The sequence below is a fragment of the Spea bombifrons genome, chromosome 1 (assembly GCF_027358695.1).
Source record: "Spea bombifrons isolate aSpeBom1 chromosome 1, aSpeBom1.2.pri, whole genome shotgun sequence".
In the NCBI taxonomy this organism is placed as follows: Eukaryota; Metazoa; Chordata; class Amphibia; order Anura; family Pelobatidae; genus Spea; species Spea bombifrons.
In genome coordinates, this window is record NC_071087.1 from 23888779 (window position 1) to 23904686 (window position 15908).

Sequence of the window (15908 nt, forward strand, 5' to 3'; positions counted from 1 at the left end):
TAATTGGGCTGTGAAAAGTGTGTCTTATACTTTGTGTCCTGTGAGGTGAAAAGCCATAAAGCTTTAAGAGTGTGATGGACCATTTTATAGATTGCATTACATCCTGGCTATGCTTAAAGGAATGTGCTGTTTTGGCTAAAGCACCAGAACAAGCCCAATCATGCATTTAATATAGGTTAACCTTATGCCTAGGCATCTCTAACATATGATCTAAAGCACAAGTGTTAGCACAGTGACTATTTTTATGAGCTGAGTGTTTCCACCCAACTGAAGAAAGGACATTTGAGGTCTTGAAAACCTATGAGTTGTATTCTGAAAACATAAGTCATCTTAAAGATCCACGGCTTTATAAGTTTGCTTGATCAGGGTCCTCCTTACTTTCTGTCCAAATTGATATGTTAGCACCACTTGTTTTATCCGGTTTATGCCTCAATGGGATATGATGGCGCTATATAAATCACCAAAGTAATAATAATATCACGCGTGCAGCATATTGGAACTAGCCAAAAAGAATGTTGACTATTGTTTTATGAGTTCTATTTTTTTCTCTTCACATCATACCTCTTAAGTGTCCCTCTTTAGGAAGTACAGTCTCTCTCTTTAGAATCTAAATCCCCCTGTCCCTGTTTCTTCCTTTGATGTCTCTCTTCTAGAATCTCAGAATGTTGGCTGGGTATGAGTGTATCACAGTGTTCTACAGCCCTGGAAGTCACAATAATGTATACAGAATAAAGTGAAAATGCTTGTAAAGTAAAATGTGTACGTATACACTATTCTAAAATAACTGAAAGATTCAGTTACATAGATAGCTATCAATAAGTTACAAAGCAACATAAAAAGTCTTGGTAAAAAAAGCCAATCTTTGGTCATATAAATTGTAGGGAAATTTGCCGCATATTAAACATATATTTAAGTTTCAGGATAATATTTTACCATTTGTAATGTAGATTAGAGTTATTTAGGGGAAACAAGTATGTGCGGAAATATCTGATAAAACACAACAGAGCAGTCTGTTGTTCAAGCATTTCCTTCTTTTCATGGTTTATTGCAATACAAGCTTCTAGGAAATTAGCAGACAATTTACTGGCTCTGGGTAATTTATGAACATGTAAAATGAGATGATATTTCCGTGTTGACTCAAAAACTTCATAGCGTTCTAGAATTAGAAGTAGTTTCTGCAACTCCAGAACCCGGGTATGATTATGGCATTTGATCAGAGATTGAATGTTCGCATCAAAGGCTGGATGTTACTCTCTCTCACAATATGTAGAGCAAATCTATATCTAAATGACTTTTACCTATTTATTAAGCATTTTTTGTTTTTATGTTAGTTTATTTATATTGTGAGACACACTTAGCTTCAAAGCAAGATACTACGTTACCTCTGTGAGTTGTCTGGACTCTAAGCAACTGTGGTCTCTTTTCCTTAACAAAGCCCTTACATAGGTTACCGGAAGAGGAGACATATATTGACGGAGAGGAATAATCATTAAAATCCTGAGAAACTGATGAATACTATTATGCACATAAGGTGAGGTTCTAATATAGTTATTGTATGTTTTTCTTTTACTAAGACAATCCATTGTGTAATACCAGGTTAAGAAAATAAATTTCATATATTATTATTTTGCTCAATAACTCTTCTTCTTCTGGGGTAGCATCCTCGAATGGGGCAGGGCCAGCCTTGTGGGGGGGGGGGTAGTCATGCTAACACATACTCACGAGCACACATATACTCATTCTAACACACATGCTCTCTCTCTCACACACAAATACAACACATACACATCCATGCTAATACACAAAAACTTCCACATTCATGCTCGCATACACTTGTTCATAGACATGCATCTTCACATACACTTATACATAGACATTCATGTTCACATGTATATAAACATAAATACCCCCTCCCTTTAAATCAAACCATGAAAGTTTAGGACCACTCAGGTATAGTGTTTATGAAACAAAACAAGCACATAAGGCGTAACTTGAGAAAAAAGCATGACTGACACAATATAATTAAGAAAACACCATTGTAGGCTGTTCCAAGTTTTTGATGTAAGATAGTGATTTGTATTTGTAGTCAGCATGAAATAGTTCTTTGGATTCTCTTGTTACTTGTTTTGGCTTTAATCCAAGGTGTCACTTATGCTCCAATTTTCTGCAGATTCCCCAATTTGTTATGTTGCTTCTAAAGAATTTACACGTTTCCTGAGCTGTCATCATTGCTTCCTGATAAGTTGTAAAGTTGCACACTAACCTGTTTGGACCTGTCCTTCCATCGTGAAAAGCCATCTCATAGAGCATTTTATTTTATGTGGATATAATGAAACAGCGTGATGTAAAACTGAGTAGTCTAATGCCCCATGGACCCCTTCCATTGAAGAATGCATATTAAGTTACTTGGCAAGTACTTCAATATGTATTCTTTACTTGTAAACATAAATAAGTAGATAATGTATCTGGTAAAACCCCTGCAGCTCCATACCTGCAGTGTATCGCCCTATCCGTTGTCCTTGCAGGAGGTCAAACTCATCTCCTGCGATGCAAAAAGCTGAGGGGGGGGGGAGGAGTACTCTATAAAAAGTAGCAGTACTTATTTATAAATTTGTCTTAAAATATAATATGATTTTCATATTAACTACACAAATTACTGCATTGTTCTTGTCCATATTGAATACATCAATATGCTATTCTCAAGAAGCATCTGCTTATGTGAACCGCGCCTCACACAAAAGGATATCTCGGAAGGCCTACATTCAAGAATTGTTGACTTGCCTAAAGCTGAGAATGGTTACAAAGTAATCTCACAGAGTTTACATATTCATCAGTCCACAGTGGAGACAATTTAGTACTGTGGCAACTCTTTATTATTATTATTATACTTTATTTATAAAGCGCCGACAGATTCCGCAGCGCTGTACGAGGTAAAAATTTTACAGATAACGACAAGTACAAAATGACAAGCAATTGACATACGGATACAAGAGGAATGGAGGGCCCTGTTGCCGCAGGAACTTACATTCCTAGAAGTGGGTGCCCAGCCAAGATGAACCATCGAGTAATTTCTAAAGGCTTGAAGGAATCGTTGGAATTGGTTAACATCTCTGTTCATGAGTCTACCATACGCAAAACACTGAACAGGCCTGGAGTCCAAGGCAGGACACCACAGAGAAAGCAGCTGCTCTCCAGAGTAACATTGCTGCGTGCCTGACGTTTGCCAAAGAGCACCTTGACACTCCACAATGCTACAGAGAAAATGTTTTGTAGCCTGATGAAACTAAGGTTGAATTGTTCAGGAAGAGCATGCAGCACTACATTTGACATAAAAAGGCCACTGCATACCAACATGAAATCATCATCCGAATGGTAAATTATGGTGGACATGGTAACATTATGATTTGGGTCTGCTTTGCAGTTTCAGGGCCTGGATAGCTTGCCATCATCGAGAGAACAATTCCCAAGTTTATCAGTGTGTAATACAGGATAATGACAGGGTAGATGTCCACCAGCTGAAGCTCAGTAGAAGCAGCAGGACAATGACACTAAACATCAAAGTAAATCTATTACAGAATGGTTTCAAAAAAACAAAATCCGCCTTTTGGAGTGACCCAGTCAAAGTCCAGACCTTAACCCACTAGAATTACTGTAGAATGAGGTCAAGAGAGAACATTGTGTTTGTCTATACTTGTGTCTTAGATTACAATTAGTTAAAACAGATTGCTTTTGTTCATTATTGTAACTCAGATGAAGATCATATCATATTTTAAGACAAATGCATACATAAATACTGGTAATTCTAAAGAGTTCCCAGGTTTACTTACTTTTTCTTGCCACTATATGAATAGAGAACATAAATGGATTTAACCCTTCTATTATATTTCACAAGTAGTGATGGTGCAAGGACCTTTTCTTCCCATGTGTTCTCCTGCATCTTGTGAAAGGTATTTGTTCTGCTAATCGTGTGTATCTGTTAACCTGTTTACCTCAGCACCTCTGCATATTTTAATTAATCCTGTAACTTTACCTTGGGCATGTGGTCAATGGACCGTGAACATTGTTTTAATTCTAACCTTTTAACACCTGTGGCTTATGCCTATGTCTTCTATGATGACCGTAGGTCATGCTCTTTCACATAAGCAATAATTATTGTTCAGTATTTAATCTGAAAATTTAACCTATACAGTAATGAGGCTAAACCAAGATTAGTAAAATAATTATAGATGTCGTGTAAAATAGAGTAGGTATTTAAATACATGATGGCCAGCGATCAGCTGCTATTGTTATTTTCTTTACTTCACCATTTTTGCATCTTATGCTCTGCTAAACACATCTGCCGTGTTCAATTAAAAGGGCTGTCATCAATACAGTGGTGTATTTAGACATAGGACTGGACTAGCCCTGTGGCTCTGATCCCTGTGACTTCTCAGTCCCAACCCAGAAGCATTTCATGGCCTAGGTCAACTACATTTAGGGCAGTAGAGCTGGCAGCCACTCTGCTGCAAAACCGGTGGTTTAACTATGTTGCCATTCACTGCTCTGCACATTGTAGAGTACCTAGATGGAACCTCATAGGTTGGTGCTATGCATAGTGAAGCTATACCACAGCCCAGTCCTGTTAGTCAGGCATAGAACGTTGTCCGTTATTATAACATCATTGTCAGAGAGGACCTAAACTTGTCCTAGTGTGGATCCACCATATAACAATTTATTGCACAATTGTTAATTAGTTGTACATTTGGATTTGTAGAATTTTAACTTTAGCAACATTTTTAATATACAAAAACAAGGAGGGCACCCCTACAAAACAAACAAAGCTGAAAGCTCCAAATTTTGAATTTAATTTTCTTCAGGCTCTCTCATACTCCCTCGCACAATGTCTCCCTACCGTCTTCATCTACTCACAGCTTCACTTCTTGTTCTTAGCTTCTTCTCTTTCTTGGTGTTCTCCAAGTCTTCTTTCATCTTTCCTCTCCAGTGATCCTCTTCTCCCGGTGATCCGCCTGGTTACACCGAGAGCACTTCTGCATCAGGGCGGAGCCTTGGTGCGCACCACTGGGACAACCTCTCCTGCGATTGGAGGAATGGGAAGAGGTTGTTCCTGTGATGTGCGCCGATGCTCCGCCCTGTTGCGGAAGTGCTCCAGGAGAAAAAGAGGCTTTTCTGCTGCGGAGAGAGAGTGTGACAGAGAGTGAGTGAGAGTGGTGAGTGACAACGATTTTTTTTTTTCAAAATTGAATAGATAAAAAAAAGAAACTAAAGAAGAATAACAAAATATTTGTCCGAATAGTTTTTTGGTCCATGTGCAAAGGTTTATTGCTAAGTAGCTTGTGAGCAAATGACATGCTCTGTGTCCATAGGTGATGTATTGGTGAGTAAATGTAAGGTTAAATGGTTAACACCAAAGATGAAATTAAACAGATCTGTCAATGAACATATGTCTACACTCCTCTACTGCAGCTCTCTATCTAAAGATCCTTAAAACTGTGGGAATAAAGCTCTTGTGCTCTTCCTAAAAGCTCTGTGCAGTAGACACACTAATATCTATGTCTCCATACAGGACACTTTGGAGGCAATGGATCTTGTCTGGTTGACTAATGAGAATAATAACATCAACAAGAATAAAAAGCTAACTTGAAAATGTCCTTTAATAATAGTACAAGATACTTAAGCAAGAAAAAGGACCTAACCTGCATGGCAAATGTATTTATGGGAAATGCCCTGTTACAAATATTATGAGGTAATGGAAAATGGAATCTTTAGTAGAAGTGTATACCTTTTATTGGGTCAACATTTGATAAAATATAAAGTTGTATAAGCTTTTAGGACTTAAGAGATGTTTTCTTCATTCCATCCGACGAAACGCTTTATTTTCTCTTGGACTAATACATTTTTCTTTTGGGAAATACAGCGAAAGAAACATATAAACAATATCTGTCATGGATCACAGCTTCCACTAGATACATGTTAATATCTTTAAAACAATTACAGCGACTAATAGTAATAGAGTTGTGCATTCAGATTCGTACAAATTGCAAATTTCAAAAATTTTGGCAAATTTGGCAATTCTTATGAAGCCACAAAAATGGGGCCAGAAGAAAAGAAAGCCATAAGCTCCAAATTTTTGTTCGAAGGTTGCAGGCTCTTTCATTCACACTCTCACTAACTCTCTCACACTCTCTAAATGTTTCCCTATTTTCTTTGCCAACCACTTCCGCTTCTGGCGACCACTTTCTCTTCCGCATTGTCTTGTTCTTCGTTTTCTCTCTTCTGCCTTCTGTCTTCCATCTGTCTATCTTCTATCTACGTCCGCATCTCTGCAGACATCACTTCCGCCAAAATGACGGCGCTCCTGGGAACATCTTTTCCCCTGATTGGGGGGGGGACTGTTTTCTGTGTCCCACAGCTTGAGAAACTATACCCTACCTATAGCTATTTGCAGCCAACCATCTAAACAGTATATGAGGCAGCTCTGATGGCAACCATATGAACCCTATTTCCTGTATTTAAAAGGTAAAGGAAAACATATAATTATAAAAATATAATTTAAGCCTGTAAATACTGTAAAGCTATTCTTCCTCGTTGCTGTTATCTTCTGTAGAAACATTTTCTTATCCCACAAGGATGTCCCATGCTCCTCTCAGGATATTGTCCTCTTAGGAGATCATGCCTGACATAGAGAGGAAGCTTATTAATCAGTTTGTGCAGGTCCTGTGACAACAAGGTTTAGATTGACTCACATTTAGTTTTCTGGAATGTTTTCCTTTCCTGTGTCAATAGAGTAAAACACACAGGGAGTAGGACTGGAATCTGCTATTTATTATGCACAATACTACCATTCATTTTGAATGTGTTGAGCCTCTTGGAAACATACCTAGCGTTTCATTGAAATACAACTACGACAGCATATCGTACGATAGACCAAATCGACCAATCAACTTATATGACCAAAACCATGTATCATTTTTGGTGCTTGATTTTACAAAGATCAGTGGATTTTATTTATTAGAAATATTTCATTTTAAAACAGCTGGTATTGTGTTTTACACTTGAAAACCTTTAAGAGTACATGCGGTCAGGACAGAGTTTTCTCCTAGAAATGGTTTTGCTATAGAAATATACAAACATAGAATTTGAATAGAATAGATGGCAGATAAGAACCATTCGGCCCTGTACTATATAGTTATAGCAAGTTGACAACTGTTTGTGCAATTTACCCAGGGAAACATTTATATTATTTATAGAGGAAATGGTTCATAGACATAGGCTTATTGAGAATCCCAGCACATGATATAGTGATACAAAAAAGGCTATTTTTCAACATTGTTTCCCCATATATGCGAAACCAATTAGCAAAAGTAACAAAAACGTAATAACTTACTTCCACAAGTATGACGCTCTTTTTGCACCCAATTTGAGTGATACAAGGCCCATTACCCTCATAATTATTGTGTGTTAGGGTAATGTAGTCCACAAAATCTCATTTATATAAATATGTTTCCTATAAATGTGTTTATTTTTATTTTGTCATAATGTTTAATTTTGTTTAAACCTGTGATGTCATAGCTACTGATTCCTGCATGTTAGCTGGGATCAGATTTTTTTTCCTGCATACTGCCCAGCTGAGTGTTTTTGTGCGCTCTTTAGACAGGGCATGGGTTACTTCTAACTTTTAGGTTACTTACAGAGAAGCTGCCAGTGGGTCACTGAATGATTGGCAGTATTTTTTCCTCCCCAGAGTAAGTCTCATTGTCTCATGCAAGACTTCCACCAGACAAGGTAAGATCATCATCACTAGTACTGTTAAGTGCTCAAGGCTTTCCCAGAAATAATTATTTAATCATGTCAAATGTCACCTCATTCATAATTTTTACTAGGAACACCTGTCACGTAATACAAAAATAGACAATGTTAAGTTGTTGCCTAAAAGGTTTGTATTTTATGTGATGAAACCTTCAAATAATAAAAATAACAGCTCTAAGCTTTATTTGCTTAACATACTAAAGAGTGCAATTGTTGTCCTGGTGGAACAGCACCTTCAATTAAAGAAAAACAACATGTTCTTAGTGATCATTGAGAAATATTAAGGTGACCATTGTATAGTAAATCTTTTGTAAAGCACCTTATATAGACAATCTTCGGCATTGGAAAGAACGGTCTAAAGCAGTAGATTAAGTAGTTATGAGAGTCAGATGAAAAAAAAAGATTTTTGTAAATTTAGACATGCAGTGAGTAGAAAGGTGTGATTGAAGTTAGAATAGAAATTACACAAAGAGTTAAGACCATTTCAGTTAATTATAATTTACTTCATTTTTGATATTTCAAATGTCCAAGGTAACATGGGCCACATGTTGTACCCCCCTGATGGCACCCCTGCCTTGGTAGAAGTATTGTGCAACGGGCAGGTATATTACCTGCGGGCATCAACTTCAACTAAGTAGATTAGGAGCCAGGTATGAGTTGATTTGCATGGAGGCTCATTAACACGAGATATAAACCCTGCCATAGTTAGATACAGCCAGTGGCGGAACTACCGGGGTCGCAGGGGTCGCGACTGCGACCGGGCCCTGGAGTTCTGCCAGTCAGGGGGGGCCCAAGGGGTGCCGAGCGGTCGTTTTCAGCTCTTGGACCCCCCTGACTGACAGAAATCCAGGATGCCTCTGCTCCCCGCCGCTGCCGCTGCTGCCGCCGTCGCCGCTGCTGCCGCCGCCGCGCTGCCCAGAGTGCAGTGTTGGGAGCATGAGGCGTTTGTCTCGGGTGCCGGCGCTTCACGCTGAACGCCGGCATATGACGTCATATGCCGGCGCTCAGCAGTGAAGCGCCGGCACCCGAGACAAACGCCTCACGCTCCCAACACAGGAGTTGACGGTAAGTGACCTACAAAGGGGGGGGGGGGTAGGGAGGGAGTGGGTAGATCGTGAGAAGGGGGTGGGTAGGGAGGGAGAGGGTAGATCGTGAGAAGGGGGGGTAGGGAGGGAGAGGGTAGATCTTGAGAAGGGGGGTAGGGAGGGAGAGGGTAGATCGTGAGAAGAGGGGGGTAGGGAGGGGGAGGGTAGATCTTGAGAAGGGGGGTAGGGAGGGAGAGGGTAGATCTTGAGAAGGGGGGTAGGGAGGGAGAGGGGAGATAGTGAAAAAGGGATAGATAGGTTGGGGGTTGGGGGTTGGGGCGGGCCCTTATCAGATTCTCGCACCGGGGCCCTGAGGTTTCTAGTTACGCCCCTGGGTACAGCCTAGGACTAACCTAGCATGCGGCATTAGTCTTAGGAGCGCGTACAAACAGCCAGTAGCAGGTCCAGATGCATACTGACCCGGTGTCCCTTTTGACTTCAGATATTCATCCAATCAATTGCTAACCTGTAAATCCATCTTGGAGCTGCCAGTTGAAGTTCCTATATGATCCCGTAAAAAAAATTCCCAGTTAGGTCCCCTATAGCACTGGGCCTTCACCCATACTGTGTTGCCCTAGTGGTCTGTATTCCTTCCTGGGTCATCTATAATGTACCATCTTATTAACCTTTTGAGAGCTGGGACTCATTATGTGTAGCTATTTTCTTTTTCCTTTCCATAGTTTTGTTCAATGTGGAATGCTTGGTCCTCTCCTGTGCAATGTTTTTGTTTAAAATCTCTCCGCTGACCAAGTTCTATAAAGAAAACCTTCACTAGTCAACGTGTGGCCAGATTAATGGGTGGGATAAGTTCTAGGTGCTCTTATTATCCACATTACTCTTGTAAATACACTACTAGGTATGCCTTTTGACAGCATAATTTTGTTACAACATTTTAGGCATACCTCATGTTGTCTCATAATTAATAGATGTCATCACAAAGGGCTGTTCAATCAATCATTGTCAATTTGTGAGGAGAATTGTTATGATGTCATACACCTGATATTTTAGCCCTTTGGAATGTTTTCTTAAGCATTAGTTGTAAGGGTATTCCTAATCTCAAATGGTAGTATGAAATGTAAGATTTCATGTACTGTCATTTATGGACTAAGCAAAAGAAAACATACATATAAAAAGACTTTGGTCGGATCATATTTTCATGCGCAACAGGGTGAATGCAGCTGCACAGCAAACATTTTTCTTTTAAAAAAAATAATTTGTGTGTTAAGTCATATAAGTAACTGCTGTTCCCATGTGCAGCAGAATGTGCATCATATGTTAACATATTACTGTCAAGCAGTTCAATTTTAGATAGGTAAAGCAGACCTAGACAGTAGGGACTCATTAAACAAGAAATATTAAGCTAAGTTATAAAGGAGGGCATATTTTCCATCTGGCAACGCAGCTTGATGTATGATCAATCACTGGGGGGGTTGGGGGGGTCAATGAGACTTATACTTACACTTTTATGAGAATAATATTTATCGTATTTTGTGTGCAGCCTATCTTTAGAGTTTAATATGGTACTTATGCTGACATTGGGTGTTAGCATACCTAGGAAGACTCCCTTGAGCTCTCCCTCTTCTGGGGGATTGGCTTCACCTAGGGGTGAGCCCTGTATGGGTAGGGCTAGCCACACATAAGAGCCTAGCTAGCCTTAACAGTATTGAGTAAGAGGGCAATGGCAACACTCCTTCTTATTTAAAAGAGAAGTGACCTGGGGACTCTGTGTCAAACTCGGAGGGATCTAAGTCTAGGTTAACAAGACATGAGCAGTCAGGGGAGTGCAACAAGAGAGCTTTTATTTAATTCTGTACACCCGCTGCTGTCTTGACTCTGGCTTGGTCTGTTCTCTTCCTCTCCCTCTGGCTGGTCTCCTCTGCTTCACTCTGGCAGCTGCTCCTTCACAGGCACAGAGTCCCTGCAGAAACACAGTGTTCATGCTGGAGACACAAGATAGTTTATTTCAAACGTATCATAGCCAGGTTTAGTTAAGACTTCAGCAGTTGAGACTACATTTCCTATGACTCTCAGTCAGTCTGGTATATTAAGCATCATTACAGTGACTACACAATAACTGCAGTGCAAAAGGTTAGCTTTACTATCATTATGGAGTAGTCTTGCAGGAGCTGTGGGATGCACATCGCATGACATCCACCACAGACATCTGGGTTAACGTCTATGCAGGCTCTGGGGTCTATTCACTTAAAAAAAAAAATTAGTACATTGTCTGGAGAGTTTGCAGGTGAGTTGTGGCTTCAACTGCTTAATTTCACTATACATTACGAAGGCCGATCCCCAATAACCTTGTGCTGTAGCTTAGCTGGCCATGTATGATGCATAGTTAATTCAGTGTGTTTTGGATTATACAGGGTCAGTTCAGCCCTTATTTTTGGGGAAACTTGCCAGTGGTGGCCCTTTATAATGAATAGTGAAGTGGGGGGGTGTTAAAACCACAACTCATCGTTTAGTAAATAAACCCTGTCTCTCCTGTTCTTGATGCGTTGAACTCTAGGTTAGCAGTGACATGTTAATTTTCCTGTTTCATCAACATGGCACAGCAAGACCGCCTGTTTCAGAGTACATGAAGCAGGACTCTTCCTATAGAAGGTGAACATGTATCTGCCCCACTACCTGCCCAGTAGCACAGTGCGGCAAGGCGTGGACATCACTGCATCAGGTGACTTGCTCTAATTTTTCCTTTAGTTTTCTATGCCTAAACATAGTATAAAGCAGAATGCCAGGTCAGTAACCTGGTTAGTACCAAATTGCCCATAAAGGTGTTTAAATTCAAGTCCATAACCGGGCATTGACAAATATGCTGGTATACTGGAGACTGATTTTGATTTAAATTGTGCTTCTGCGTAAATGGCATCATCAGCATGATTATATAGCATTGGCACTGCCAACATAATTGATCGTCTTGGTTGATGCTGTTGAAGTCATATCTGTCAGTACATAGACACAATTGCCTATTTTATTATCCTAGCCCGGGCTTCTCTTGTGCACAAACCCAGCACCACTCTATGGTGATCTTCTGGAGATCTGGAGAGGTGAGCACAGCCATGCAGTGCGGTTGCGCAATGGCGCCGCATCAAGTGACATCTAGGTTCACACTACGGCTCCTCACTGATATTCAACCAATTTCTAAGATTCTGTCAGTGTAGCCACGCAGTGGCGGACCTGGTTTTTAAAGGATAGACAAGGTTGTTATCTTTTCTTTAAGTATCGACTGCATGTTTGCTGTTCTTGGATAAACATCCTAAACTACTAGAAAATAAGGAAATCGTGAAAGAGGGGCCTGGCTATTAATCATATGGACCACAAGCTGATAGAACAAGCCTTTTAATAAGTTTCCTGTGCTGACATCTTCTAATCTCCATCCCGCAGAAGCCTGAACTAGCCAGCAGAAAAAAAAAAAGTGCCGCACTAGCCCAAATGGGAGAAATAATTTAATGAGGAGAAATACAAATTATGAGACCAAAAAGCCAAGATGGCATCAGTTACCATGGTGACATCAGCCATACTGCCTGCCCCATGGACCAATCTTATTTTTTTTTTCTTCAGTTTGAATACGGGTCTGATTAGCCGCTGATTAGCCACATTCTCCATTGTTCATAGTAACCTACACATATAACTGTGAATGCAAGGCTTACGTGTACAGTTAACTCACATGCCTACTACTGCAGGTAACGAATAGCTTACAATATACATGTAAATGTATAGAAAAAATATAATTTTGGATGAAGAGACAGAAACACATATGTTTGAAACATTTAATAGTGCATTTGGCTATATTTTAAAGACATATGCATCAGGATATAAATCTATGTACTATGCTCATTTTACTTTAATGTATAGATCGAGGGAATGCATCCAGACAGAGAATGAGAATGATCTGAGATATAAATACATACATGTACATTTTAAATAATTAATTACTTTCATCATGCATTATAAGTTTACATTAATGTGGTATGTACAACAATGCATTTGTACAGTCAACAACAAAAGATTACACGGAATATACAAGGTATATATTTAGATACACATATATATATATATGTAAAACACTGATCATGAAAATGCTATTATTTTGACAGATACGAAAAGAAATTCTTCATTGAAAAGCATTTTAATTAATACTCACAACGGTAACAATAAAATACATCTTTAAGCTTCCACTCACAAATGTGTCTTTCAGCCTACATACAGTTAATTTACTTCTATAACATCCCGCGCTTCTCCTTGCAGCAATAAAGATCTGACCAGAGGTTCTGCCACTTAACGCCAAGTGTCAGTGGGGCGAGCAATTAGTTACAGGTGTCATACCAGTCAAGCTGCCCCAACGTTGTCCTTCACCCTCTTCACTATACGGAGGTTTTCCTCGAGGTTTCAGAGTCAAAAGAATTTCTTTAAATACAAAGACGAGCATTTCATTTCTACTAGCATCTTGAAAACCTGGCCTTACCTTTTAGAGATGTGCGTATTACATCCCTTCCCTTACACCACTGTCATTCAAATGGATTTCCTACGTTGAAGCAGAACGCTGTCACTAATACAATTTGCAAACTACCTAAGATAATGGTAACTATATTAAAAACAAGGGTACTTCAGATATGTATTTAAAATTAGAATGCTGCCTCAAGAGGCACCTAGTCTGCTGTAATTCCTATACTATATAATATCATGACAGTAAATATATAGCGTTGACATGGTTTGCTCCAAAATAGGGAGCATTTATAAAAAAAAAATATATAAAAAAAAATGAAGTAAGTATACATTGAGCGCTAGATGGGAGCGTCACATCAGTTGCACTCAATTTGCTTTGTCCCCGGTAAGCTTCACATGGTTGGTACCTAGGGGCAGAACTATTGAATACTGACTAGTATATGCTGAGTAGATGACTGAGGTGGCTTTGCAGCATAGTGAAAAGGGAAACATAATTACTTAAACTAAAAGTAAAAGTCTGGGACTGCCAGGTCAGCCGATAAAGATGCAATATGAAAAGGTCTACAAAAACCTGAGATTTAAAACCAGTACAATTGCATATTAGTGTACCAGACACCAAAACCGATTCCATTCATAAGGGCGACACACAATCACTCATTTTCTCTGTGCAAATATCTCTTGTCTGGGTGGGGGGGGGGATAAGGAAGAGTACCAATTATTCCAGTGGATACATTAATCCCTCAATACACTCAAAAATAAAATGGCATGGAATATAACAAAAAAACATAGGAATGTGGCATTTTCATAACGTTGCACAATATATAATTTCCAATACAGTTGTGTTGCTTCCCAGAAGCAATGTCAATTAATATGTCATAAAACATACATTAACAGGCCTATGAGTTCCAGTCCAGAGCATCAAAATAGGCACCATATGAAGAATGAAGCAGCTTTAAAATCAAGGACAGAGTCATTTGATAAAGATTTTTTTTCCAAAATCTGGAATCCGTTTCCCAAGTCCATCAGGGTGTCAAAGTTCTTTAATAACCTATTATAATCACTTTCTGTGAGCGAGCGTCAGTTGCTGGATTGTCACCTCGACTTTCCATCTTTGCCTTGCGGTTGTTGGCCGATAAAAGAGTCTCTAATCCTGACCACTTCTGCGGCACACAGGTGTCCAAAAACCTTGCTGTACCATTCTGGCATGTGGCCCCTAAAACACATAAAGAAATATAGTTGTTACAAAGTGAATATAAATAATTAAATCCATAATAAAACGTTAATATGCTCATTAGCAACATTTGAGACATATTATAAATATAATAATGCTATCTTTGTATAAAAGGTATGTTTTCCAATAAGGAAATATCTGATGGGTAGTGTGGGTGTTGCTCCGTGCCCCATCATGCAAAAGTATTTAGCAGTTTAGGTATAAACTAAGATACTAGTAAAGGATAGTATTTACATTTTAAGTAAACATTAGGCTTTTTTCCCCCCAAAAGATCTGTAAAATCTTTTGTTTTTCACAATCCTCCAAAAGAAGGCACTGTTTTGCTGTTCAATGGTCTCCTCTTCATGAATCCAATATAACCTAAGTGTTTTGAAGTCTGTCTAATTTCCACATCACAAACATTTAGAAGTTTCCTTAGTATTTGGGACAATATATGCAATACATAATAGTAAAACACAGTTTTAAATGGATTTTTGAACATGATCTTATAGCTCATGGAACAGAAATCACAAAACAAGCCTTATTTCATTAACTCCTCCACACGCTTACCTCATGTCAGCTCTGCACAGATATGTGAGCTTGGACTTTCCTGTGCCAGACGGTTCAATCAGATACTTGGATAACAGTACATTGACCCGGACTCCAAGTAGAGGAGCATCGTCATGATCCACTGATGTGCATGAAAGAACACAAGCGCCCTTTGGCAGATTACTCCTCCATGTTCTGTTCAAGGAAAATATAATGAAAGAAATGTCATAATCATAATAACATTTATACTATGACGTAAATGAGCTAAATGGTTTTCCAACATGGAAACATTGCAGGATGAGGAACCCACCTTAAAACAACAAAATCTCTAGCTGGGTGTGGTGCCATATTATTCTGCACATATTGATAAATATCAGTCTGGTCATCCAGGCGCTCAATAACTTTGGAATCCAGTAGGTCTTCATCCCATAGGTGTTGCTCTTTCAGCAAACGCTGTAAAATGTCTTCAGGCTGTGCTGGAATTTCAATGGTGGACTTCCAGAGTCGAAGAGGAGGGCCTTCACACACCTGAAATAGAAAGACCTGTTATAGTTCTGTACTTCGTGACTGCACTTGTTTTAGAACTATAAAATATAGATATAGAATGTCTTTGTGTCTTGAATTTTAACCAATCAGGGTTTAATTTTTATTTTTTTTTAGAAACCCCACTAACACAACGGTGAGTCAGAGTTAAAAAAAAATAAAAAAAATCTGTAGTATAAGCCCAAGGACTGTGACATTGTTCATAAAATAAAAATAAAAAAATAAAAAAAACAATGAAATAGCTCTAATCTCACAAGTTAGTGTGG

The 15908-nt window shown here is 39.1% G+C and overlaps 1 protein-coding gene across 2 annotated transcripts in view; it reads right to left on the reverse strand.

Moving 5' to 3' along the window:
• Positions 1–13858: 13858 nt before the first annotated feature.
• The window catches only part of DLC1 (DLC1 Rho GTPase activating protein), a 77833-nt gene continuing 75783 nt past the window's right edge, over positions 13859–15908 (reverse strand). For both annotated transcript variants that reach the window (XM_053458727.1, XM_053458736.1), the window contains exons 12-14: positions 15410–15627; positions 15121–15294; positions 13859–14553 (exon numbers count right to left, since the gene is read on the reverse strand). In XM_053458727.1, the coding sequence (XP_053314702.1) occupies positions 14433–14553; positions 15121–15294; positions 15410–15627 (513 nt within the window). In that variant the 3' untranslated portion in view covers positions 13859–14432. The remainder of the gene's footprint in view (positions 14554–15120; positions 15295–15409; positions 15628–15908) is intronic.